This window comes from Rhinoraja longicauda, chromosome 7 (genome assembly GCF_053455715.1).
Source record: "Rhinoraja longicauda isolate Sanriku21f chromosome 7, sRhiLon1.1, whole genome shotgun sequence".
NCBI classification, from domain to species: domain Eukaryota; kingdom Metazoa; phylum Chordata; class Chondrichthyes; order Rajiformes; family Arhynchobatidae; genus Rhinoraja; species Rhinoraja longicauda.
Genome location: NC_135959.1, coordinates 57088174 through 57115053, shown reverse-complemented (window position 1 = coordinate 57115053; position 26880 = coordinate 57088174). Strand labels below are relative to the sequence as shown.

The 26880-nt window shown below is 41.5% G+C and overlaps 1 protein-coding gene across 1 annotated transcript; it reads left to right on the top strand.

The window, feature by feature from the left end:
- The first annotated feature begins 705 nt into the window (after nt 1–705).
- LOC144595570 (coiled-coil domain-containing protein 90B, mitochondrial-like) lies at nt 706–26426 on the top strand. Its single transcript, XM_078403129.1, has 9 exons — nt 706–972; nt 4286–4402; nt 8476–8579; nt 9843–9944; nt 13165–13206; nt 13302–13373; nt 16068–16121; nt 18975–19089; nt 25338–26426. Exons 1-9 carry the CDS (start codon nt 861–863, stop codon nt 25394–25396), a joined length of 777 nt encoding a protein of 258 aa, XP_078259255.1. The 5' UTR covers nt 706–860; the 3' UTR covers nt 25397–26426.
- Nucleotides 26427–26880: the final 454 nt, after the last annotated feature.

Below are 26880 nucleotides of genomic sequence, written 5' to 3'. Positions count from 1 at the left end.
TTGTCTATTGTAACATACTGAATCTCCACAATCTTTTGAGGAAGTTGAGGTGTTGATGGGTTTTCTTTCTGATTGCATCAATAAAGAAAATAACCTAAAGCAATGCCTGTGATGAACATAACACCAAAATAAAGTAATCTCATCTGCCTGCAATGACCCATATGAAATAACATCCCTATATAACTAAAAAAGAGTTGAGGTGAGGAACCAAAAGGATTTAAGACACGGAGGAAGGCCTGGATAGAGTGGATGTGGAGAGGATGTTTCCATTAGTGGGAGTGTCTAGGACCAGAGGTCATAGCCTCAGAATTAAAGGACGTTCCTTTAGGAAGGAGATGAGGAGGGATTTCTTTAGTCAGAGGGTGGTGAATCTGTGGAGTTCATTACAACTGAAGGCTGCAGAGGCCAAGTCAATTGATATTATTAAGGCAGAGATAGATAGATTCTTTATTAGTACGGGTGTCAGAGGTTATGGGGAGAAGACAGGAGAATGGGGTTAGGAGGGAGAGATAGATCAACCATGATTGAATAGTGGAGTAGACTGGATGGACCGAATGGCCTAGTTCTGCTCCTACCACTTATGAACTTACAAGAAATGCACTATTCTTGTGCACAGTTCTTCTACTCAGGCTGGGCTGCAGTTAAAACTCCAGTCCACCGGGCGATGCTAGTCTGAGTCCTGGGATTTCCTAAATGAGCTCGCAAGGTGGAAATGACATCAGGGTGACTTGGTGGAAGTTTTGCTAAATCAAGATTTCATCGTTTACTCTGATTGCAAAGTACCAGCCTCAGTCGACTGGCTCTCGTCGTCGTTGCTCACCGAAAACAAACAGTAAAGATTGAGCTTGGAGAGAGAGAACATGAAGCGAATACAACGTTGTAAAACGTTGTTACAAACTTACAACTTCCGAGCTCTGAATGTGCTTCATGCATTGCCATTGCCTGAGAATCCAAGGTCGCAGTTAAAACGCGGTGAGTGTAAATGAAGACAATGTTGAGTGATTGAGGGCAACCTAATGGGTGTTTCCCTCCCACTTTCAAGTGTGTTGGAAATTTACAATCTACAATACAAAAGCTGGCGCCGGCAAATGGAACCGCCTGAAACTGAATGAATGTGGGACATTTGCTCAGCGAATAATAAATACGCACAACAGCAGAAAAAAAACCCAAGGAGGAGACAAGTGCTTAAATATTTTCTTTGTCCACGACCCTCTTGTTCAGCAACTGCAGCAAGATGCTGATGGATAGAGACCAGCTCCTGCGTTTCCACATGTCAGTAGGACTCTTGCACTCTGGAAAACCAGGGCCAGGGTTTCAGCTGAACTATCTCTCGACTGCCAGAGCTCCTGGGTCTTTCTGCAACAGATCAAGGAAGCAAAAGTCTGGTTAGGCAGCATCTGTAGAGGGAAGTGGATGGACCAGGTTTTCCTTCAGGATCTGCTTCAGACTGTTCCTCCCTATGTTGGTAGAAAGGAACTGCTGGTGCTGGTTTACACCGAAGATAGTCACAAAGTGCTGGAGTAACACAGCTGGTCATGCAGCATCTCTGGAGAAAAGGGATGGGTGACCTTTTGGGTCGGGACCCTTCTTCAAACTCTAAAGACTCAGAGTCTGAAGAAGGGTCCCAACTCAAAACGTCACCCATCCCTTTTCTCCGGAGATGCTGCCTGACCCACGGAGTTATTACGGCACTTTGTGTTTATCACCTCTATATATTGGGATTGTTATTGACTGAGCGGAGAGCGATGCGTTCGGAGGGGTGAGATTGGAGTGGGTAAGCGGAGTGGAGGTCGAGGCGGTCAATGTCACGGTGGCAATTGGTGATGAAAAGGTCATGAGAGGTTAGAAGGTCGGCCAGGCATGTTCAGGAGGGGTGTTGGAGAATGGGGTCGTTACTGGGAGGAGTGAGGATTCCTTGCCAGAGATATAGGCTCATGGAGATGGAGGCACCAGAAGAAGAGCTCATCATCAAGGCGAACTCGGAACTCGTTGAGGTGGGGGCGCAGGAGTACAAAGGTGAAGCCCTCTGCCGAAGGCAGGCCTTTCGACTTTGGAGAGAGTGAGGTCAGTGGATATGGTGAAAGTACGACATATTGGGGCTGGGGTCGGATACAGTGTCTGAAGAGGGCAGATGGAGAGAGGTACCATGGATACATAGACACATAGACAATGGGTGCAGGAGTAGGCCATTCGGCCCTTCGAGCCAGCACCACCATTCAATGTGATCATCTACAATCAGTACCCCGTTCCTGCCTTCCCCCCATATCCTTTGATTCCGCTAGCCCTAAGAGCTCCATCTAACTCTCTTTTTAATACATCCAGTGAATCGACCTCCACTGCCTTCTGAGGCAGAGAATTTCACAGATTCACAACTCTGTGTGAAAAAAAATGTCCTCATCTCAGTTCTAAATTGCCTACCCCTTATTGTTAAACTGTGGCCCCTGGTTCTGGACTCCCCCAACATTGGGAACATGTTTCTTGCATCTAGCCTGTCCAATTTCTTAGGTGGGAGAGGGCTATGTTGGGGTAGTGTAGGTATGGGGGGTAAAGGAAGTAGCATAGTTGGCATTCGAGGAAGGGCAGTGGGACCTAGCGGTGTTGGTGTTAATGGATTTGGCCAGGGGAGCAGTAGGACTCAGCAGAGTCAACGGTTCAGACTTGTGGGTGGGTGGGGGAGCCTTAGGATTCGGTGAAGTCATGACCCTGACCTGCGGACGACTGGGGCAATAGTAAAGACCAGCACAGTCAGTCTGAAAAAGGGTCCCAACCCAAAACATCATCTGTCCATTCCCTCCACGGATGCTGCCTGACCCGCAAAGCTCCTCCAGCACTGTTTTGCTCAAGATTGCAGCATCTGCAGTTTTTTACGTCTCCTCTTTCCACAGGTGCTGCCCACCTTTTGAGTCCTTCCAGCATTTCCAACTTTTATTTTGTATTTCCAGCATCTGCAGTGTTTTGATTTTCACTCCTACATCCAGTGCACCAGTGACCAAAACCACTGCAACTCTTCCACTCCTCCAGATCTAACCATTCTCGGTATTACATTACCAGTATTATTTCCAAATGCAATCACAAACAAATGGAAAGAACTCTTCTCCTCACACACCCCATATTGCACAGTGTGCTATATTGCCTCTTATCATGGTTCTCTTCGAAAAGTCCAATCATGCATTAGTAATTATGTTAGAATGTGATAAACCTGTGCAGTGATTACAAAAAGAAATTCCTGATAAATGTACGTTAACTCGCAATGAAGTCAGAAAAGGGTTACTCAATTAACACATCTGGGTCTCCAAATAAGTTAATTCCTGGAAAACCACTTGAAGTAAATGGAATTTCTATTTTTTCCCCCCATTTTGAATAAATAAATATTTTACAAGGTGAATAACGCTTTGTGGGCCAGGATGGCTTAATTCAAGGCTTTGATCTAAGACCAGATCTTTTGTTAATTCACTGGGGAAAAGTATACAATGGCTGAAGATGTAGAATATGGACCTATGGGAGCACTAACTGAACAGGCCCTTTGACCCACCGTTTCTATGCCACCCATCATGTAACCATTGATACTAATTATTTTTACCAACACTAGGTCTATAGGCTGATAAATATACTGTCAGTAGCAAATTCTCTAATGTCATTCAGCTCTTTATGATATCTTTGGTAGGTCCATCATTTTGAAAGCACGTAACAGTAAAGGAGTAGGTTCCCATTATTAACTTGGAGTCAATGTGTGGTGAGAAGAGTCAATGTGGCTCCATCTATTTATATAACTGTTATAATGTTTCTTTACTTTAGAATTAGAGATTCAGCGTGGAAACAGGGCCTTCGGCCCACAGAGTCCACACCGACCAGCGATTTTCCCCCTTACACCAGCACTACCCTACACACTCGGAACAACATACAACTTAAGGAAGCCAATTAACCTACAAACTTGTACATCTTTGGAATATGGGAGGAAACCAGAGCACCCAGAGAAAACCCACGTGGTCACAGGGAGAATGTACAAACTCTGTACAGACAGCACCCGTAGTCAAGATTGAAACCAGGCCTCTGGCACTGTAAGGCAGCAACTCTACCGCTACGCCACTGTGCTGCCCCTTAGCCGAGTGAATTGTTATATGATATTGGGAGTACCTTATGCAATGAATGTCTTGTGTAGACTTTTTACTTGAGCAACAAAAAGGAAAATTCTGGTTTATGGATTGGATATATCCTATCTTATGTCTTGTCTGGGACATTTGACAAATGCTGTCAGCAGAAGCTGATTGATTTTGTCTGTTTGCAGATTTTTTCGCTGCTACTTCATCATATGCTTATGGCACAAGGGTTGAATTATTGTCCCAAGAACAGAGGAGGATGTGTTTTGATACCCACGCTTTAGTCCTGGAGCTGCAGAATAACGGTGAGAAGAAACCCTTGTCATTTTCAATTTTTTGAGTTTCATTTTAACTTGCAATGATTTTTTTGTTAAAGATTCAATCATTTAACTTTATTCAGTGGGATTGACGATTGTATTTTAATATGCTTGGATTTTTTTAACAATTGTTCTGCCTTCCAGTTTAAAATTTGGTGATTTATTTTACTTCCTGTGCAAACACCTTGAAGGAAAAACAGCACCAATACTCTCACGTATATATTCCCCTCAATCATTTCTAATGTTCTAATCCCTCTGAAACGATTCCATTCAACTTTATTCCCATAAAAAGTGAAGCTACTCAGTTGAAAACCCTTGCTTCTCCCTGACTAAAATTATTTTTCCATATGTAACTGGAAAATTCCAAAACGTGTACAGTTCTGGTCATCGCACTTAAGGATGCGGTAGCAATAGAGAAGGACCAGGTGAGATTCACCAGGATGTTGCTTGGAATGGAGGGCTGTGGTGAGGTGGTGTGATTGGATAAGCTTGATTTACTCTCAGTGGAGTGTAAAAGGCTGAGGTAAAAAATTATGAGAGGCATAAATGGGAAAAATGCTCAGAATCATCTTCCTGGGACAAAAAGAGGGGGAACATTTAAATGAGATAGAGCAATACAGTGCGGAAACAGGCCCTTCAACCCAACGTGCCCACACTGACCAACATGTTCCATTAACACTAATCCAACCTGCCTGCGTTTGGCCCATAGATCTGAGCGTAAGTTTTCCACACAGAGGATGGCGAATATCTGGAATGAGGTGCCAGAGGGAAATAGTGGAGGCAGGTACAATCACAATGTTTAAAAGGCATTTGGCTATGTACTTGGATAGGAATGGTCCAGAGGGATAGCCTTTGCACAGATATACAGGTTCAATTCAGTTTCTTCTACCAATAAATGGTGTATTTGGGGATCTCTCCAATGACCTGACTGAGAATCTGGAGGCTTCTGCTTCCATGGTGCCCAATTCTACAGCGATCTGCAAAACGTCAGATACTGGTGTGCGAGTTACAAATCATGCACTGCTGACACATTTTTGTTCAATAAAAACTTTGCAAAGTTTCATTTTCTTTCCATTTATTAACCCCCCACCAAGAGGAACGATAGGAGTACAGACATCTAGTTTTTAGATCTTGCAAGTTTGGTGAGCTGTGATTGACCCAATCATTCTGCCGAACCAGCTCTACCTTGTGAAGTGATTTGACCCCTCCTTGGCACCTGTCACCTACAGATACATCATTAGGTGAGACTTTGTCAACTCTGCTGGATGATTCTATTTTTTTTTTAAAGACTTTTTAAAAAATGCTCCATTTGAAAGAGAGTGAAGGAGTTGGCAATGGTCCTGGTTTATTATTGTCACGTGTACTGAGGCACAGTGAAATGCTTTTAATTGCATGCTATCCAGTCAAATCATACTATACACGAGTACACTCAAGCCATACACAAGTACAACAGGTAGTGCAAAGAAAAAAAACTACCCAGAGTGCAGAATATAGTATCATTGCATTAGATTGTAACAGTTACAAAGTAAAAGTGCAAAGTCAGCAATGGGGTAGGATGGAAGATTGGAACTACACCCGACCTTATGAGAGAACTGTTCAGTAATCTGATAGCAGAGGGGAAGAAGCTGGTCCTGAATCTAGTGGATGTGCTTTCAGGCTTTTGTGTCTTTTGCCCAACGGGAGAGGGAAGAAGAGGGAATGACCGGTGGAATTGGTCTTTAATTGTGTTAGCTGCTTTCCAATGTAGCATGAAGTGTAGATGGAGTTGATGGGAGGGGGTGGTCTGATTTGCATGATGGACTGGGCTACACCCAGAACTCTGCACATTTTTGTGTTCCTGTTGTCAGATGAGTGGCCAAACCAAGTTGTGATGCATCCTGATAGGATGCTTTCTACGGTGCATCTGTACAAGTTTGTAGGTGTCGTTGGAGATAAGCAAAAGTTCCTTATTCTTCTGAGAGAGGCATTAGTGTCATTTCTTGGTGGTAGGTTCAATGTGGTTGGTACAGGATAAATTGTTGGTGATATTTACAACTAGGAACTTGAAGTTGTACTGCACTCATCCACCTGGACAAAGGAAATACATATGTGAGAATGCTCTTTATTGACTACAGCTCGGCATTCAAAACTATTATTCCCTTAAAACTCGTCCCCAAGCTCCTTGATCTTAGACTGGAGACCTCCATTGGCGGATGGATATTCGATTTCCTGACGGGCAGGCCCCAGGTGGTGAGAATTGGCAGCCACACCTCTTCCTCACTGATCCTCAACACAGGCACACCACATGGCTGTGTGCTCAGTCCTCTCTTGTACACCCTGTTCACGCACGACTGTACTGCTAAGCACAGCTCAAACAGCATCCTAAAGTTTGCTGACGACACGACCATCTTGGGCCTCATCACAGACAACAATGAGACGGCCTACAGAGAGGAGGTAAAGGCACTAAACAGCTGGTGCCAGGAAAATAACCTCTCTCTCAATGTCAGCAAAACTAAAGAGATGATGGTGGACTACAGGAGACAGCGGGGGAGTGGACACCTCCCCATCCACATCGGTGATGCTGAGGTTGAAAGGGTCAGCAGCGTTAAGTTCCTCAGTGTGCACATCACTGAGGACCTTTCCTGGACACTGCACACGGACACAATAACCAAGAGTCTTTGTCCTGAGAAGACTGAGGAAGTTTGGCATGAACGCCAGTATCCTCACAAACTTCTACAGATGCACCATTGAGAGCCTGCTGACGGGCTGCATTACAGTCTGGTACGGGAACTGTTCTGCCCACAGCCACAAATCACTACAGAGAGTGGTGAAGACGGCACAGCACATCACTGGCAACTGTCTCCCGGCCATTCAGGACATTTTCTACCGACGTTGCCTGCGGAAGGCACGCAGCATCATCAAGGACCACAGCCACCCAGCACGTAGGCTGTTCTTGTTACCGTCAGGCAGACGATACAGGAGTATGGCTGCGTGTACCACCAGACTTAAGAACAGTTTTTACCATCAGGCCATCAGGCTTCTGAACTCATACACACATTTCAAATCATATATGTTGATTATTTTTAATATTGTCTTTTTACCTATTTTTAATATTGTCTTTTTACCTTACTAATGTCATTTTTTAAATCTTATTTATCCTTGGAATATTACTGCTGAGGTGACCCGTTGTCTTGTCAAATACATTTCATTGTACCGTTGACCCTGTGCCAACCTACATATGACAAATAAAATTTATTATTATTATTATTGGGGTGTATCAGGTGGTGAATCTGTGGAATTCCTTGCTGCAGATGGCTATGGAGGCTAAGTCATTGGGTATTTTTATAGCAGAGATTGATAGGTTCTTGATTAATAAGGGTGTCAAAGGTTATAAGGAGAAGGCAGGAGAATGGAGTTGAGAGGGGATACTAGATCAGCCATAATCAAATGGCAGAGCAGACCCATATTCTCCTGCCTTCGCCCCATAAGCCATGACACCCTTCAGTAATCTGACAATCTCTATCTTAAAAATATCCATTAACTGGCTCTATCATTGGTCCTGGTCCCTCATTCAATACATAAAAGCAGATTATGAGTCATTATTGCATTGCAGTTATGTTAGTTCGGCTGTGGCATTTCCCGCGTGACCCCACAATGGGTTTTACAATGGCTGTAACATGCCTTGGAATATTCTTTCTATATTAAAGATGCTGTATAAGTGCCAATCACTAGTTTTATATAACTGTTCATTTTACAGCTTTCTTTTGGATGAGAATTTGTGTTTGGGGGCCAGAGAGAGAGGAACTAGCCAGATTATTTCTAACATTCAACAGGTCAGGCAACATCATTGAAAGTGACACTGCGTTAATGTTTCAGGTTGGAGACCCTTCGCCAGGCTAGGACGAGGAGAAAATGTGTTCATTCAGTTTCTCTTTCCGGAGATACTCCCTGACCTGCTGAGAGCTTCCTGCATTTTCTGTTTCTTTTTCAGAATTCCAGCATCTGCAATTTTTTTTTTGATTGTGTGTTGGAATTAATCTAACTGGATTTTTAAAACAAAAATTCTCTTTTTAATTGATCAGGTTTTCCAAAAGAGCAAGCAGAGGCTATTGTAACATTAATGGCAAATTTAACTAGTGCAAATATGGAATCCGCACACAAGGAATTGGTAACAAAAGCACAACAGGTAAGTGCAGCTCTTGTGAGATGATGTTCTCAAAACTAACTTATAAAGATATACTGTTGTAATGTTCAAATGGATTCTAAACAATTTAAAAATTACTCAATGCAATACGTGGAAACATTCTGAACAAAGTGTTCCTTAGTGTCCAAGGAAGGTAGTTAACTGAATTTGCAGAAAAAGTAATACAAAACAAATCAAATAAATGTCCTTTTCCCTGTATACCATTGACAGTAAAGAGACCAATTCCATGACAAGAGCCTTAAGAGCTCAGGGAATTTGATACTATATCACAGTCTGAAATTATCTTTACAAAATGTGTTTTACATTCTGGACCTTTTACAGCTCTTTGTCTAATCTTTTCCTTCATTCACCATCTACCGAGTCTAATTTAGATTTATTTTTTTAAGTGTCTTTTGTTTTTTTGTTGATGTTCTGGGTTCCCTGTCCCCTGATTTTGAAGATTTTTGATTTATTCTGCTGTTTTACCTTACTGGAGTTTTGCTTTACACCTGGTTAATGATCCTGGGTGTAGTAGATTTACTGCATGATTCAGCACTTCCATCCCAGCCTCATTTCAAGTACACAGCTATTTTTAATACACAATAGTAGTTCAATGTTGAGGAAACTCTTTATCATTCTCCTTAAAAGCATAAAGAAATGTAAGCATAATTACTTTGGCATCTGAGTTTTTGCTATGTCATCTAAAAATTTGGACCACTTTTTACACCGAAACCAGTCTTTTCATGGAGAATAGTTTTTTTTTCATATAGTTGGTACAGTTGTAAATATTAAATGCAAAGTTAAATCATGATGTGGATTTTTTATATTCTAAGGACCTAACTCTGTTAAAGCTCAGCACAATCAGGTGAATTGGCCCCTTGGGTGAGTGTTAGAATCTGCAAAGGGTTGTTGAAATTAATGTAAAATTAGTGTAAATGGATGGTTGGTAGAGTCGGTGTGGAAAAGGTGGGAGTGTGAGAGTCCTTTGCTCCCTTTAAACACATTGGGTTCACTGAAATGTTCCTGCGAATTAATGGGGGCAAGATTGGGGCATCGGCGAGTGGAAATTGCCAACATTATTTGGTGAGTCAAATGCCGGGCCATGGGGATCTCCCGATGGTTGGATACATCAAATGTTGATGGAGAAGTGAGATTCTTTAACATTGCTGGGGTCGACAGATATTGACAACAGAATGTAAAACTTACCAGCACTTCCGTTTCTGTCTGCAGGAATGAATGTATGTTTGGAATATTTCTTTCTTTCAGGAAATAACGCTGCAGCAAATCATGGCTCATTTAGACTCGATAAGAAAGGATATGGTTATTTTGGAAAAAAGTGAATTTTCAAGCCTGAGGATGGAAAATGAGGTACAACTTCAAACAACGCTGTAACACTCGTTTAGTTTAGTATATTGTCACGTGTACAGTGAAAAGCTTTTGTTGCATGCTATCCAGTCAGCAGAAAGACAATACATGATTACAATTGAGCCATTTACAGTGTATAGATACATGATAAGGGAATAACGTTTAGTGCAAGGTAAAGGCAGCAAAGTCCGATCAAGGATAGTCTGGGGGTCACCAAAGGTAGATAGTAGTTCAGCACGCTCTCTGGTTGGGGGAGGATGATTCAGTTGTCTGATAACAGCTGGGAAGAAATTGTCCCTGAATTTGGTGGTCATTTTCACACTTCTATACCTTTTGCTTGATGGGAGAGGGGAGAAAAGGGAGTGGCCAAGGTGCGACTCGTCCTTGGTTATGCTGCTGGCCTTGCTGAGGCAGCGTGAGGTATAAATGGCGTCATTAGAAGGGAGGTTGGTTTGTGAGATGGTCTGGGCTGGTCCACAATTTGCTGCAATTTCTTGCGGTCTTGGATGGAACTGTTCCCAAACCAAGCTGTGATGCATCCAGTATTGAATGAATTAAATCCAGAATTTGGAAAGGCTTTGCATCACACTCCACCAGCCACTGTCACCATTAGCTCTTTATAGATAATCACTACCCCCATATTCAATTGGTGGTCGGGTTTAAAAAAAGAACATCACAGCGACAGGACAAAAGGTTGGAAGAAAATTGAAAAAACGAGATCATGCTGGTCTTCACTCTACCTGGCCATAAAAACTCTGTTAAGTGCTCAGAGCCTGCACTTGCCAATGGAGTTGGCCCCTTTCAGTGTTTCAAGGGATGTTTGGATGTGATTCTCCTTTGTGCTTGCACAATTTTTAAGCGGAGAAAGTTAGTTAATTGTCCCGTAGGTTCTCTGCACTTGGTTTGGCTCTTATCTGTAAGAGGACAGTTCTGTGTTTGTATGTAGGAGTATTTTGGAACCATTGGGGTAGTAATTCACCTTAGGACATTATTCTCAGCCACCTACCTGGTAGAAGCTATAGCTTAGTGGTGATGGCTGCCCAAACCCCTCCTCGTTTTGCCACTTATTTTACATAAAGCTGATGAGTTGAAGCTTCACTCCAGTCACTTTGCAGAGTTGAGAAAGCACTGCATTGTTACAGCTAGAGCTAGATAGGATGCTTTCATTTCAATGTAAAAGATCTAATGACATTACGAGAAAGAGGGTGCGGATTCTTCCCAATTACCTGAACAATATTTATTCTCGATATTCACTGCTAAAACTGATTATCTGGTTGTTTTCATATTGCTGTCTGTCGATCATTAAGGTGACAAATTGTGTTTCTATTTTGCAACAACGACCATATTTCAGATGTAATTCATTAGCTGTGAAGCACTTTGAAGATCCTGCAGTCACAAAAAGCTGTCCGCCAATGCAATTTTATTCTTAATTGAAACCAGACCTGCACCACAGCAAGTGCCAATTACTGCGCAAAAAAATGCTAAAGAAGAATCTTGATATACTTGCCTAAACCTTCCAAACATTTCTAATATGGTTAGCTGGAGTTTCATAAATACTGCTTGTTTCTTCCATTGGTTAAAGACTTGACATTTGCTTGTCACTAGGGGCTTTTAAATCAACGGCAGCAGGAAACATTCTAACAATATAGTTCACAGAGCAGTGTTAACCAGACCTTAGTGCCGGCACACTGGGACCAGAGCCATTTCTAAATTGCTGGTGCACCTCCATTTTGTTGACCTTCATTTAAAAAGCAAATATAATTGATTGTCTTTTTTGCTTACTTTTCTTAATATCAATGTTGTTTTTAATTAACAATGGGTTTCGTTTGCTACTATTTTCCCCCCAATTGCTTCCAAAGGTCCGTGATCGTTGCACAAGCTTGAGCTGACAGAGAGCCATTGGGATGGCCGTTTGGTGGGGCTTTTAGATTCCACCGTCTGCAACCTCATGGCTGTTTTGGCCCAGTTAGGCTGTTATCAGGAAGGATACGTGTGAGGATAATAGTGGTGACGCTCGGCAGTGCCTTGAGAGCTGTTTGGCAGCAACTCTTCAGCTTGACCATGGCATTAACACAAGCAACGACTGCAGTGCAAGCGTTGGGATCTACACAGTCTGACACAAAGTCTTTGCAATTTACCAGATTATGACTTGAGACACAAGCATCTATAGATGCTGGAACTTGGAGCAAAACACAAAGTGCTGGAAGAACACAGCGGGTCAGGCAGCGTGTGGGGGGGGGGGGGGGGGGGAGGGGGGATGGACAGGTGATATTTTGGGTTGGGTCCCTTCATGGTTTGTGTAGCATTATGTCAGCAAGATTATGGCTTGATTGTATTCATGTACAGTATTTGATTTAATTGGGTAGCTCACAAACAAAAGCTTTAATGGTACCTCAGTACACGTGACAATTATAAACCAATACCAATGCAAACTTCTTTCGGTAACTCCAATTAGTACCCCATGTTGCTGTTAGGCCAAGCTCAAGACAATGATGAGGATTCCCATTGCAATGTTGAACAAGTAAATGAATCATATACTCAAGAGTCAAGAATATTTTTACTGGGTTAAGCCAGCATTTTAATGGCAAAACATTGCTGATTGATTTCTGCGGTGAATATGCCACTTTGCTCTTGAATTCTGGACTCGAGTACAAACCTTCGGCAATTCTTCATCACTTTACGTTGTGAATTCTACTCACAGATTCTCCATTATGAGATCCAGTACAGATCCTCGAGCCCATCCATTTGAATCGAGCTTTTCTAATGGACTGGAAGAGGTGTTTCTTTTAATTAAAGGTCCTTGTTATAATGTTTTACATCATGTTTTAAGTGTGTTTTTTCAGATTCTTGTTACTCCAGAAACGTTTAATATTTTGAATGTAGGACAATCAGAAGGATTGAAAGAACATAGTAACTGCAGATTGAAAGCTTCAAAGAGGGCATGGATATCTCAGTAGTTTCACATGGGAGGTCTTGTCCAGCCCACTCACGTGACCTGATTACATTGTATGAAACTCGGGCATTGTGCTGGACTTTATCAAATTTCACCAGACTGCATTCATCCAACCCTAGCTTTGTGCTGGAACTGCCCAAGTGTTTAATGATTGACAATCCCACTCAACAAAATAAATGCCATTATTTAAATAAAATATGTATTTTGATTACCCTCACAAAGTGTTACAGTGCTGAAATATTGGAACTCTTTTTTTTCTCACCCCTTTAGAAAATAAAAATTGAATTGGAACATGTGAAACAACAGCTTACAGTAAGTTACTATCTGACTTAATTGAATTATTGCACATGTAAACCATGTGTTCCTGATTTCCTTTGCTAGTGTTCATTTCAATGTTGGTTTTGTAGGATGAAGTTACGAAAATCAGAAATGATACAAAACTGGACATGAACTTGGAGAAAAGCAGAATCATGGACTCGGTAATATAGCGTTAATAGCAGCTGTTTTATGTTTATTCACTCTCATTGCTTTTTTAAAAAAATGTTCCTTTTAATTTAACTGATCAATTTCCCATGTTGTCTGTCTGCAAAGTGGTGGACTGAACTTCAGAAGAGTTGAGAGGTGGGGCAATAACTGGACAAAAGGAAACGGGTCTAATCCTACACAAGACTACCCATGGAATCCAGCATCTGAGCACAGTTGGGGAAAGTCATAAGTTTGGAACTTCATGCTTGCGTTCAGTTGCAGAGGAAATATTCAGCAGCCTCAATGAGTAGCCATCTTTTTAACAGCAATGTTGGGTCAAAACAAATGTTCAATATTGAGGGAAGGATCAGATGAACAATCTTTCATCAGAACAAGGTAAACGTAGAAATGAAGCATGTTTCAAGTAGTTGAAGGATGAAGAGAACAGTGAAAATGTGTGTGTAGGATGGGGACAAAAAGACTGGATTATGCAAGTCGTGCTGGCTGAAATGGTGGTGAAAGTTTGTTAATCACAGCCAATCCCTCAAGGAGATGTAAGGGCATGCAAGGAAACAGCAATATCAAAACAGGAGAAGGCCATTCAGCCCTCTGATCCTGGGTTACTATTGAATATCTCATCGCAGATTTCCTGTTTCTATACCATATTCCTCATTCTCTCAGAAATTATATTTTTGTGTCCCGAAATCTATCTATCTCCTTAAATATAACCCCACTGTTTGTAGAAAATACAAAGGTAACAATTCAGCCCATTGCATCCAAACAGGGCCATCCCATCAGACCCACTCATCTTTCTATCTCCCGGCATTTTGTTTTAGAGATACAGAGGGGAAACGGGTCCCACGGCCCACCAAGTCCATGCCGGCCAGCAATCACCCCATACACGAGCATTATCCTACACACACCAGGGACAATTTACAGAAGCCAATTAACCTACAAACCTGGATGGCTTTGGAGTGTGGGAGGAAACCGGAAGAGAAATGTGTCAGATGAGGTAGTTTGGAAAAGAGCAGGATAGTAGCAGTTTGCAGTTTAATTAATTTAACCTCTAATTAATTTATTGCTGAGTGTTAGACCACGACACAGGGAGAATGTACAAACTCTGTACAGACAGCGCCTGTAGTCAGGATCGAACCCGGGTCTCTGGCGCTGTAAGGCAGCAACTCTACCACTGTGCAACTGTGCCAATCTGTACTCTCTCACATGCCCATTAACTCCATTTGATTATTTTGCCACTTAACTACACTACACATTTACAGCAGTCAATTAACCTTCCAGCACGTGTGGGAAGTGAAAAGAAAGCAGAGCACGCAGCAAAACCCCACACAGTCACAGGGAAGACGTGCAAACTTCACACAAACAGCACTCAGGTCAACATGTGAAACCAAATGTCAGGAACTGTATGACAGCACCATTAATGATGCACCACCAGGCCTGGCTGCTGTTAATTTGCCATCCCATTCCCACTCTAATCTTTATCTTTCGTCTTTTGCGTTGTTCCAACAAAGCCCAAAGTAAGCACGGCTAGCAGAATCTCATTCCCCGACGGAACACAATACAGCCCTCAAGACTCCAAACTCAGTTCACCAAGTTGAATTATCCAACCATTCCAGTTTGTATTAGAACTGGTCAATCCTGATGAAAGGTTGTCAACCTGTGAATTCTGTTGCATCCTCTCCAAAGATGCTGCCATCTTTTATTTCAGATTCGTACCAAATGCATTTTTTGTACATAACCTCACAGCTGCAGCAATATTTCCCCTCTCTGTTCACGTTCATCTCCTTCTGCCTGCATCGCCTCTAAATAATGGGCTGCGATTGACAATCCCTCCCACGGCAAGCACCACCACCACAACTCACGTAATCTCACTCTGTTTCCACCCTACCACAGGCATTCAGTTTCTTCTCTGCAAACCTACCCCATCTCCGCAATATAAACATGCTCCTCAATTCCTTTATCTTCCAAATATTTATCTATCACCACCTTAAATATATCTAATAGGCTGACCCCTACAGCCTACAAAGCCTTGCTTTGCCTTGTTATGCCTCCTTATCCAAACCTCTCCCACTAGTGAAAGCATCTACCCCATCCAGCCCCCTTATGTAATAAAAAGGAACTGCAGATGCTGGTTTATACCAAAGATAGACACATAGTGCTGGAGTAACTCAGCGGGTCAGGCAGCATCCTTGAAGAACATGAGTAGGTGACGTTTCGGATTTGAAGCCTTCTTCAGCCCCCGTTATGTGTTTGAATAAAGTCGCCCCTCGTTCTTCTGAACTCCAAGGAATACAGACTCAACTGTCTAGTCTCTCTTAATAGGGCAACCCTCTCACCCCAGGGATTAGGGACACAAGGAACTGCAGATTTTGAAATCGTGAGCAAAACACAAAGTGCTGGAGGAACTCAGCAGGTCAGGCAGCATCTGAGGAGGGAATGGACACTTGACATTTCGGGTCAAGACCCTTCTTCCGTGTGAAGAGCGTTGCTAATTCACAAAGTGACCTTGCAAATATATATTTTAAAGTATGCAGTAATCTGCCAGTGGAAATATATAATAAAGTTTTAAACAAATATTTAAATATGCGATTATTTAAAAGAATGATTTTAATAAATACAAAGTCAATGAACCTTTTCATATTATGTGAGAAAGTGAAAATATCTCATATATATCATTATTATTTTTTAATTAGTTTAGAGAACAAGAGAAGCAGCTAATGACATCTAAAAATGAATTTACTGAACTGGTAAGTACTTTTAAGATTATTAATATGCATGGAATGTGTTACTTTAGTGATTATGAAATGAGAACATCTCTCATAACTTTATCATTTGGTGTAAATATGCCCGCACCTCCTGTGACATCATACACTGCACATTTCAGTTTGTTAATTAACAGAAGAGGTTGCAGCAAGGTAAAGCAGGTAGAGAACATGCCAACATGATAAACCCAATAAAGTATGTAGGAAGGAACCGCAGATGCTGGTTTAAACTGGGTAGCCACAAAATGCTGGAGTAACTCAGCGATACAGGCAGCATCTCTAGAGAGAAGGAATGGGTGACGTTTCGGGTTGAGACTTCACCCAATTAAGTCTGTTTAGTTTAGTTTAGAGATACAGTACGGAAACAGGCCCTTCGGCCCAACCAACTAACCCCGCGCATTAACACTACCCTCTACACACTAGGGACATTTTTTTACATTTGCGCCAATTAACCTACAAACCTGTACGTCTTTGGAGTGTGGAAGGAAACCGAAGATCTCGGAGAAAACCCACGCGGTCACGGTGAGAACGTGCAAACTCCCGTACAGACAAGCACCTGTAGTCAAAAGAACCCACGTCTTTGGCACTGTAAGGCAGTAGTTCCACCGCTATGCCAGCGTGCTGCTACTGTTGAACGACTTTGACATTTTTTCCCACTCCCCATTTTATTCCGCACATGGTCGTCTGTGGAGCTTTGAAGTAGGTCTTTGTTCAGGGCGTGAGTCATTTTATTTTTTGGTGGTAAAATTGCTCTCTCGTGCAACCTTTGCCAATTAAAATAGTAATGAGTCTCAGTTGTTAAAACAACTTACATTAGAGTAATGTAATAATTTGGCCTAGGTATTTCATTGGAATCATTGCTGTTGAATCTTCGTGTTTAATTTTCCCATATATTATAACCTAATTTGAGTAAATTTGAAGCAAACTTTCTCAAGGATGGATCAACTCGCATGCGTTTCCAAGTGTAATTGTTGAACATTTTCCCAAATATAATGCAAAAAATGCAGGCTTTCAATTCATCTGCTTTTGTACCTCATGGAATTGCTGACTGCATTTGAGAGAAATCTCCACAAGCACCACAGTAACACCTCTAATTAATTTATTGCTGAGTGAAAGACCTTGCAATGTTCAATCGAGCGTTTTAGTAGCTGCTTTATGAGCCGTTGTACATTCACCCCAGACAATAAGTTTGCAATCGTGTAGATTTATATTTTTGCTTTGCAATTTCCTGAGTAATATTACATAATGGGTCTCCACATTTGTCAAAGTTAAAGAGAGTTTAAAAACCAGAAGTGTCGTTTTTCTCTCATCAAAAAATATTGAAGTAATGCTGATGATGACACAGCCAGGTTATGGTTTATTTATGTTTTGGCCTTGAACTGTAGCCAAAAGTAGGTTAAGAATGAAAGGTTTTTTTGAATCACGAGAGGCATGCACAAGGTAATTCCTTGATTATTGCAAAGAGCCTCTGTAATAGTACCTAAGGCATTACTTTGGTATCTCACTAAACTTGGTTCTTTCTTTAATGGTTCAATGGTACTTATTGTCACATGTATCTAAATGGCTCAATGGTATTTTATTGTCACATACTGTACCTAGGTACAGTAAAAATTGTTTTTTGAATACAATTGAGTAAAATCACTATACATGAGCGCATTCACACCAAGTACAAGGCTGTAAGAATAGTAGATTGTACTGAGGCTGTTCACAAGAGTCACCACATTTATTTTGATCTATTCATCTCATGGCTTAAATCACAGCTGGTCTTCCGCAGAAACTCAATGCACAAATGTTCACTTTCTATTTGTGAGCAAAATCTTGCCTATTTGCAATGGGGAAAAGTAATATCCATGCCCCATGGGGCTTTGGAGAGCCTTCTCTGCAGGTGCAAGTAGAACAATGAAGAGTGGAGTGCACATCCTTCTAATAAACCTAACACATGCATCCTTCTAATAAACCTAACACACTCTGGGGGAAAAGGTGGAGGCGATGGTTTGGGAGGGGGGTACGTGGGAGCGGTCGGGGGGGTTTCAGTGCAAGGGGACAGGAAGGAGGAGGCGTGGGGTGAGGAAGGAACAGCGACCCAGAGAAAGTGCTGTGCATTGGGTGAAGAAGGAATCGCTGGTGCCGTTGCGAGTCGGGAGTGGGGTCTGAAGCCAGGGCTCTAAACAGCCATGGAGACAGTGGGAGCTGAGGAGAGGTCGGCAGGTCATTCCATTCACATTGAGCTTATGTTTTATATTTGTGTTTTTTATGTTTCTGGCACTCCATGGTGCTTTAGAGACATGGGAAGGGTATCATTAGCGGTCCAGAGGTGCATTGTCGTTTCATTATCACGTGATCTCTGTTGGTCTGGAGAAACAAATAATCCAGGAAGGCTCTGGAACCAAAGGTGCCAGAAAATCGGTATAGTCATTGTTGTAATATATGAAATGATGTGATCCATTTGGTCACATAGCCTCTGCTAATGATAATGTAGATAATGACCAGATAGGTAGGAAAATAACTGCAGATGCTGGTACAAATCGAAGGTATCACAAATACTGGAGGAACTCAGTGGGTCAGGCAGCATCTCTGGAGAGAAGGAATGGGTTACTGATGTGAACATCAGTCTGAAGAAGGGTCTCGACCCAAAACGTCACCCATTCCTTCTCTCCAGAGATGCTGCCTGACCTGCTGAGTTACTCCAGCATTTTGTGATACCTAATGACCGAATAATGTTTTTTACTGATAGTTGCTTACTGTCACCCACTGTGTCTCAAGGAGCATGCGGAAGTATATCTCCTTTGAATCCATAGTATTGCTGATTTCAGGTTGATCTGTGGTGCTTTTTTGCAGAATTCGGACACGGACCGTGCCATAACTGAGACAAACAAAAAAATTGACACAGATGTGGCGTCACTTAAAACCATGTTGGAATCTCTTAAACTGGAAACAATGAGGTATCTCGCAGGTAGGATCATGAAAATGGTTGAATGTGTGAACTTAAGATACTTCCTGGTCTCTTGTGTTTCATGTCTGAGGATGAGAGAGGCATAAGTTAAGGTACAATCTACAATTACATATGACACAATGATGTGCGTGATGTAATTCAACCATTCTGGCAAAGAGTCAAATTGGGTATGGCCATTCATACTATGTGTGGCATTTTTGAGAATTGTCCTTTGGCGGAGTTATAACTTCTGTGTGATCTTCATTTTTAACCAAATTAATTGGTAACAGTCCACTGCAAATGATTATTTTTACATATTTATTGCTGGCAGCACATGCAGACGGGTCGATAAGCAACACCAGAGTGAGAAAGCATAAATACTGGACTGCACAGTTTCGAAAGCACAAACTTTACCTCCCACTGTTCCTTAATTTCTCATATATATATTGCAACTAAATTAATTATGTTTAAAGTGATGTAGCACACCAAAACTGCTTTACTTTTGAGGGAGTCATCTCAATTTTTTAACAACATAATATCAGTTCCAATATAAACCAATATATGTTCAACTGAAGTGCAATGAACCAGTTTACACTTGTGTAAAATAATTAATTGTGAGTTCTCGATGTCCAATTGTAATTTTATTTCTTCCAAATAAGTTGGTGTTTAAGGTGTGGAGGCCAATTCACTGGATGTTTCCAAGAGAGAGTTAGATTTAGCTCTTAGGGCTAACGGAATCAAGGGATAGGGGGAAAAAGCAGGAACAAGGTACTGATTTTAGATGATCAGCCATGATCATATTGAATGGCGGTGCTGGCTCGAAGGGCCGAATGGCCTCCTCCTGCACCTATTTTTCTATGTTTCTGTGTGTTGGTTGATCCGTTTGATTGATTGATCTGTGTTCCGGACTGAATTGAGGAACTTCTGATTCTAAATAAAATTAATTGCAGAAGGCAAACCCAGGCTTTAGGGCTGCAATTGTTTCTAAATAAATGTCAGATAAGAAGAATTGACCAAGATCAGGGCTCAAATTTTCTGATAACTCAGTTAATACTCAGCATTAATGCTCAATATTGAAAGTTGAGGCTATACAAGGTAGCACTCTAGTCTTCTATCTCTTCCTGAATGGAAGGGGTGGGTGCAAGACAGGACTGAAAGAAGATAGATTAATGACTGCAAAATCAGAGCAGAAAATACCTAAGTCTATGCGGTAGAAAGTATGTAGAAAGAATATGTTTGTCCTTCAACAGAGGCCATTTATCATTCGTACCGTATTTGGCCAGTGCAGAATTTGCTCCTGAACCACTGTCATTGAGACAACTCATTTTTTTAATAAACAACATTAAACCCATCCATATTATCATACATTGTAATTATTCCAAAATATGCATCGCTTCTGAGTAAAGGTGGTGCAGGTTGATTTTCAGTAATACATTTTGTCTCCTCCACTGAAAAATCTCCTCAAGGTATGTCTACTTTGAAGAAGTTCCCCTCCTCTCTCCTTCTCTCCAGAGATACTGCCTGTCCCGCTGAGTTACTCCAGCTTTTTGTTTCTATCTTCAATAATACCTATGTCCATTCGCCTTGTTTTCTAGATTTCTTCAACACAGAAAGTTGTATTTCCATTGAATAATTTATATATTTCTTAAAGGTCACTACTGGCACCAATGTGGCCCTTTCCCACTTCTAGACTATGCAGATTTAAGCCACTAGAATATTTTATCAGGGTATTTTTGTTCACTTTTCTGCTAGGAATGCATTATTTAATCATCTCCAGTTCCTTGGATATAGTGAAAATGAATTTACTACAAAGACCTGGTAATCTTTGGCCTTTATCTGCAATAATGTCTCCTTCATTCATTCCATCACTGGTTACCATTTTCAAATGTCATCTTAAGTATTTATTGCAAGACATTTTTTTATAAATCTTGCTTGCCATTTACATGGCAACATATCACTGAAATAAATCATTTTTATAATCTGTTCGTGACTTTCTGCAGTGATTAACATTGCAATGAAACATTTTTGTATGGCAATAATAACTCCATTGTGTTTTTGATTATGATTAATATTAGTGCTAGATTTTATGTAGTGGTTTAAAGTTGTTGAGTTAAATAATTGTGATAGGCAAATAATGCAACATCGCGTCACTTAGTCATTTAACACTACAACATAATTCTCAATACCTTCAGCTCAAGATTGCCTATTTGTCCTTATTGTCCCGCTTGATGCTAAAATTGGAGCGCAAGTTCCAAGTGAACCATAGGCTTCCAAAGGATGGAATTATGAGCTTTAATCTTCCTCTGGTTTCCTGGTTGTGCTCAACAGTTCCTGATCAACCAGAACAGTCTAGCTATTGAGAAGATGCTGTAGGTCATTAAATGTATGAGGGTCCCAGGTCTGATCAGGATCTGAGGACATTGTGAGAAGCTAGAGAAGAAATTAGACAATAAACAATAGGTGCAGGAGTAGGCCATTCGGAGATTGCAGGTATCCAGGGTGAGATGTATGAATCAATATTAAACTCAGGTGGGCTGACAGAAGACTGGAGGGTGGCTAATGTTGTGCCTCTATTTTTAAGAAGGGCGGCAAAGAAAAAACCTGGGAACTATAGACCAGTGAGCCTAATATCTGTCTTACAAAAGTTACAGGAGAGAATTCTGAGGCATACATGCATTTGGAAAGACAGCAGTTGATTAGGGATAGTCAGCATGGTTTTGTGGGCAATTGTATCTCACAAATTTGTTTGAGGTTTTTTTGAAGAAGTTGCCAAGAAGTGTGATAAGGGCAAGGTTGTAGACATGGTCAATGTGAACTTTAGCCAGCCTCTGATTAGGTTATGCACGTTAGGCGACTGGAAGGTTGGATCGCATGGGATGCAGGGAGAGTTAATGTATGGTATCGAAGATGATAAAGATGGTTATCAAGCATTACATCAGGGTCCTGATGAGCTTGGCAAAGAATGGCTCATAGAGATTAATTCAGATAAGTGTGTGTTGGATTTTGGGAAGTCAAACTAGGCCAGAACCTTCACAGTGAATGGTAGGGCCCTGCGGAGTGTTGCAGAACAGCACGATGTAGCAATACTAATACACCTATATACTAAAACTCATATGTTTGTTTGTTTGTTCCTGAACTACAGCCAAAACGGTACACGATAGTGCAACAATTTTAGGCCCACCTTACTCACGGTCGTCCCTTTGGTGCTAATGGAAGAAGTTTCATTGAAATCGATGTTATATTTTTTAAGTTATTGACATTTTAAAGTTTAAATCTATCTCCGAGGGGGGAGGGGGTGGAGGGAGGGAGGTGGAGGGAGGGAGGGGAGGAGGGAGGATAAGGGGGGTTGAGGAGGATGGAGTGGAGGGGCGGGGGAGTGGGGAGGGAAGGGAGGGGAGGAATGGGGAGGGGGGAGAGGGAAGGGGGGGAGGAATTATGAATTAATTGTTATTATACCTGCCTCAATTACTTTCCATGGCAGCTCTTTCCATATCTCCATCCACTCTGTAAGTTGCCCCTCAGGTTCCTATTAAGTTTTCCCCTCTCACCTTAAACCTATGCCCTCTGGTTCTTGATTCCCTTACCTAACTATTCCCCTGATGATTCCAATGCAGGAGAGGTTTGGGCCCAACTGGTCCACTTGGTCTAGTAATTCCCTAAACATGGCACTGCAGGTAGATAGGGTAATAAAGAAAGCTTTTGGCAAGCTCGCCTTCACCGGTCAGGGAATTGAGTACAGAGGTCGGGGCGTCATGTTAAAGTTGTTCAAGACATTGGTGAGGCTGTACTTTGAGTACTTTGTTTGGTTTTGGAAACCCTGCTAGAGGGAAGATACCATTAAGCTGGAAAGATTTTGCAAGGATGTTGCCAGTACTCTAGAGCCTGAGCTAAAGGGGGAGGTTGGGCAGCCTAGGACTTTATTCCTTGGAGCACAAGAGTGATCTTATAGAAATGTATAAAATCATCAGGGGAATAGATAGGTAAGGGAATCAAGAAACAGAGGGCATAGGTTTAAGGTGAGAGGGGAAAACTTAATAGGAACCTGAGGGGCAACTCACAGAGTGGATGGAGATATGGAAAGAGCTGCCATGGAAAGTAATTGAGGCAGGTATAATAACAACATTTAAAATACATTTAGACAGGTACATTGAAAGGAAATATTTAGTGGGATATGGGCCAACACAATCAAATGTGACTAACTTATATGTGGCATCTTGGTCGACATGGATGAGTTGGACTGAAGGGCCTATTTCTGTGCTGTATGACTATGACACGATATTGATGGTCAACTACTGACCATTGGGTAACCTTAGTTTCACGATGAAGGCATCATACGTTGAATTAGTTCTTAAGATTAGCCCCACTCCAAATTAGGTTTGTTGGAAGTGAAATGCAAGGTTGCATCAAGAATGGTTGATGAAGTGTTAGGTGATGGTGTATTCTTGTTCAACACCAGTCTTTACTGAGAACTTTCTGACTATTATCATAGTTGGTATGCTCTGGTGGAGCAAGAGCATGATCGAAACAAGTTTCTGTGGGCAGCCATATTTGAGGGTGTTCCGCAGTCTCTGCTCATTGATGAAGTCAATGACAGTGAAGTCACATAAATCCATGTATCACTGCTGATGCTGCTCCCTGCATTTTTCTTGGAGTTGCCACAAGGTGGCGATCATGCACACTGGATGGATAGAATCCACACTGATGTGGGGAGTATAATTTCCACTCCAAGTATTGGAGGAGGACTTTTGTGACCACCTCCTCCGTGACAGAAACAGGGAAATTCCACTGTAGTTGCCACAGTCATATTGTTTTCTTTCTGGAAGATGGTCACAATTAGGCCATTTATAAGAACTTTTAGTTTAGTTTAGAGATACAGAGTCAAACAGCCCCTTCGGCCCTCTGCGCTGACTAGCAATCCCCACACACGAACACCATTATTACATACACTGGAGACAATTTACAAATTTACCAAAGCCAATTAACCTACAAATGTGTACAGTTAGGAGGGGAGCCTTCAGGGGGGTTCTGTGTTGAGGTGATGACACTGTGAATTTGTGACTTAAATTCTTGAGCACCGTTTAGGAATTCAGTATGGATACAATATACTTCTGGCGACTTGTTATTTTTGAGTCGAGCTTTGGTCTTATGAACATTGTTAAGGAGATCGGCCTAAATATCCTGTTGTGCAATGGAGCTCTGGGAACTCGCTGTTATGACTGAGTTGCAGTTGAGATCTTTGAAGGGTTCCTTCTAGTGGGCAGGCTTTTGGAGCTGGATAGATGGAGATAAAACTATAGATTAGGTGGTGGATGACCATTGTCGCCAGTCACAGTTGTGTGAATATCTGTGTGGTCCAACATGTGGATAATGAGATAATTCAGCAGTTGCCCTCTGACAAAGTATGTTTTTGTTATAATCAGGCTTTGTTATAATACCTGCTCCAAGCATTATGTAGGGCAAAACTCCATTACAGTTAGTCCTTGCTATGTTGTAAGAAAGAACTGCAGATGCTGGTTTAAACCGAAGATAGACACAAAATGCTGGATTAACTCAGCGGGACAGGCAACATCTCTGGATAGAAGGAATGGGTGAAGTTTCGGATCGAGACTTTCTTCAGACATAAGAAGGGTCTCGACCCGAAATGTCACCCATTCCTTCTATCCAGAGATGCTCCTTGTCCCGCTAAGTTACTCCAGCATTTTGTGTCTAGTCCTTGCTATGTCTTCCTCGCCAATCACACAGGGTTATATTGCTTCCCATCCTGCTTCAGAAGTTGTCCTGGATGATCAATTTTTCCCCCTTTGGGAAGCAGACCCGGATTATTTGTTGGAATGGAAATCTTCCTTGTTTTTTTCTGCACTTTCAAGGCTTGGCGTGTGTGCTGAGCTGACTGCAGCGTGCTGGAGTGAGCCAAAGAGTTATAAGGCATTCACTGATCCTACAGAGTGAGTCGCTGAGGTGCCAGACTAGTTTGTTCTTGAAGACCGTGTTCCTCTTCAGCATTGCCCCTCCAGAAGGTGCAGCCATTGCCGCTGCCTTCAAACTGCACTGGATCTTTCCAGCTTCTTATTTTGAGCACTGGTATCTGTGGGTGCCAAGACATGCAAGCTCGATATGCTTTAAGTGAATTTGTTCATCGATGCTTTTGTCCCATCCAGTTATGTCCCTTTAAGTACACGATTGATTAATCCATCAATCGGAAAGAATAGGACTTGTAATTTAAAGAAAAAGACAGATTTACTGAATTGTTCTCACCTTTTTTTTTCCAGCATCTGTCTTCACCTGCCTAGCAATAGCCTTGGGATTTTATCGCCTGTGGCAAAAATAGAAAATTGAAAGCTGACCTTCACCAATGACCAAGAAAAGATTCTTGAAATGGATCCCTGCAAAATCATCCTGAGAAATTCCAAGATTTTTCCTGGAGGTGCCCAATATAATTGTTCTGCAGCAGTGGTTTGGGGAAATATTCATGGTGCATTGTTATTTTGGTCACAGAAAATTGCAGAACAGTAGTGATGGAATACAGATCTCTCTCACAGTTGGTTGTAAAGGGCCTGGGTGAAACTACTGCATATTCTTAACACGTTGCCTGGGCCAAGTGGGCTCACAGTAGAGAACTACATTATGTAGCAGCTGCTTCACGTACTATAAATGTACTATAAATGTATTGAGCAGACAGGGTGCTGCATTTTAAGCGTGGTTACCAAAGTCTTTGTCTGCTGTGTAAGATAAAATAGAGATATAGTCGTTTGGTATTTTGTTTTCCGTGTTGCAAAATAGAATGAACCCTGAGGCCTGTATGCAGCAAACAGTTGCCAGGTAACCATGGCAACGACTACAATATGGGCAGAGACAAACAGCCTGTTATCATGCTATTATTGGTTTATTAAATGGATTCCTTTTACTCTTGAGAAATGGCAGCAATTAAAGTGTATTCTTTAGAGATTCAGCAAAAATGAGCAGTTTGATATAAAATCACTTTCTGAACAAGTAATTTGTTGTGAAGAAACTGTCACGGTAAATAAAATCTTCTGGAATAATTATTACAGTCATATCTCTGCTTGACAGCAAAGATGAATGCTACTCTTGACCATGTTGTTTTAAGTATTTAATAAGTCGGGAAACCAGCAATTGAGGAAATAATTAAATGGAGACTTGAAGGCAGCAACGTTAGACTTGTACCTGCCTTGATTAATGTGCATACTGTGCATTGAATGTAGCATCTTGTGCTTTTTACATGACCTTTAAGTGATATTCCTCAACAATGTTTAACTACTTGGAGCATGTTGACATCCTTGATTAAAAATTGCCCAAATTATATTCATTAGGTTATTTTTGAAAAGCCGAGCATGTGAAGATTGTGCTTTCTCTCTTCTATTACATTACAATTTGGAGAAAATGTAAATGCTTGTTTTTCATTTTTTTCATTTCAACTTGCCTTTTTGAAATTTATTTGTGAAAATTTAAGCACCATAATGTGCTTGAATTTGCTTGTAAATTATTTCATTTCACCAAGGATTAATGCAGAAATGAGCAACTTCAGTCAAATTGTCCTTGGGCGGCACAGTGGCACAGCGGTAGAGTTGCTCCCTTACAGTGCCAGAGCGCCAGATTCGTTCCCGACTATGGGTGCTGTCTGTATGGAGTTTGTACGTTCATCCCGTGACCGAGTAAGTTTTTTGTTTTTCAAAAGGGTATTGAAGCCAATCCTGTTCCTAAAATGCTTCTGAAAACTTCAAGTAAATTACTCCAATATTTGCATTGAAGACAGAAAAGGAATTTTCATTCAAATATCCTGGTGCGCAGATATTT

Bases quoted from the DNA above. Each gene is read 5' to 3' on its own strand.
- LOC144595570 (XM_078403129.1), top strand. From the start codon at position 861: ATGAAGCGAATACAACGTTGTAAAACGTTGTTACAAACTTACAACTTC. The intron at 973-4,285 runs GTGAGTGTAAAT...GTCTGTTTGCAG, and splicing joins AAGGTCGCAGTTAAAACGCG to ATTTTTTCGCTGCTACTTCA. The intron at 8,580-9,842 runs GTAAGTGCAGCT...TCTTTCTTTCAG, and splicing joins TGGTAACAAAAGCACAACAG to GAAATAACGCTGCAGCAAAT.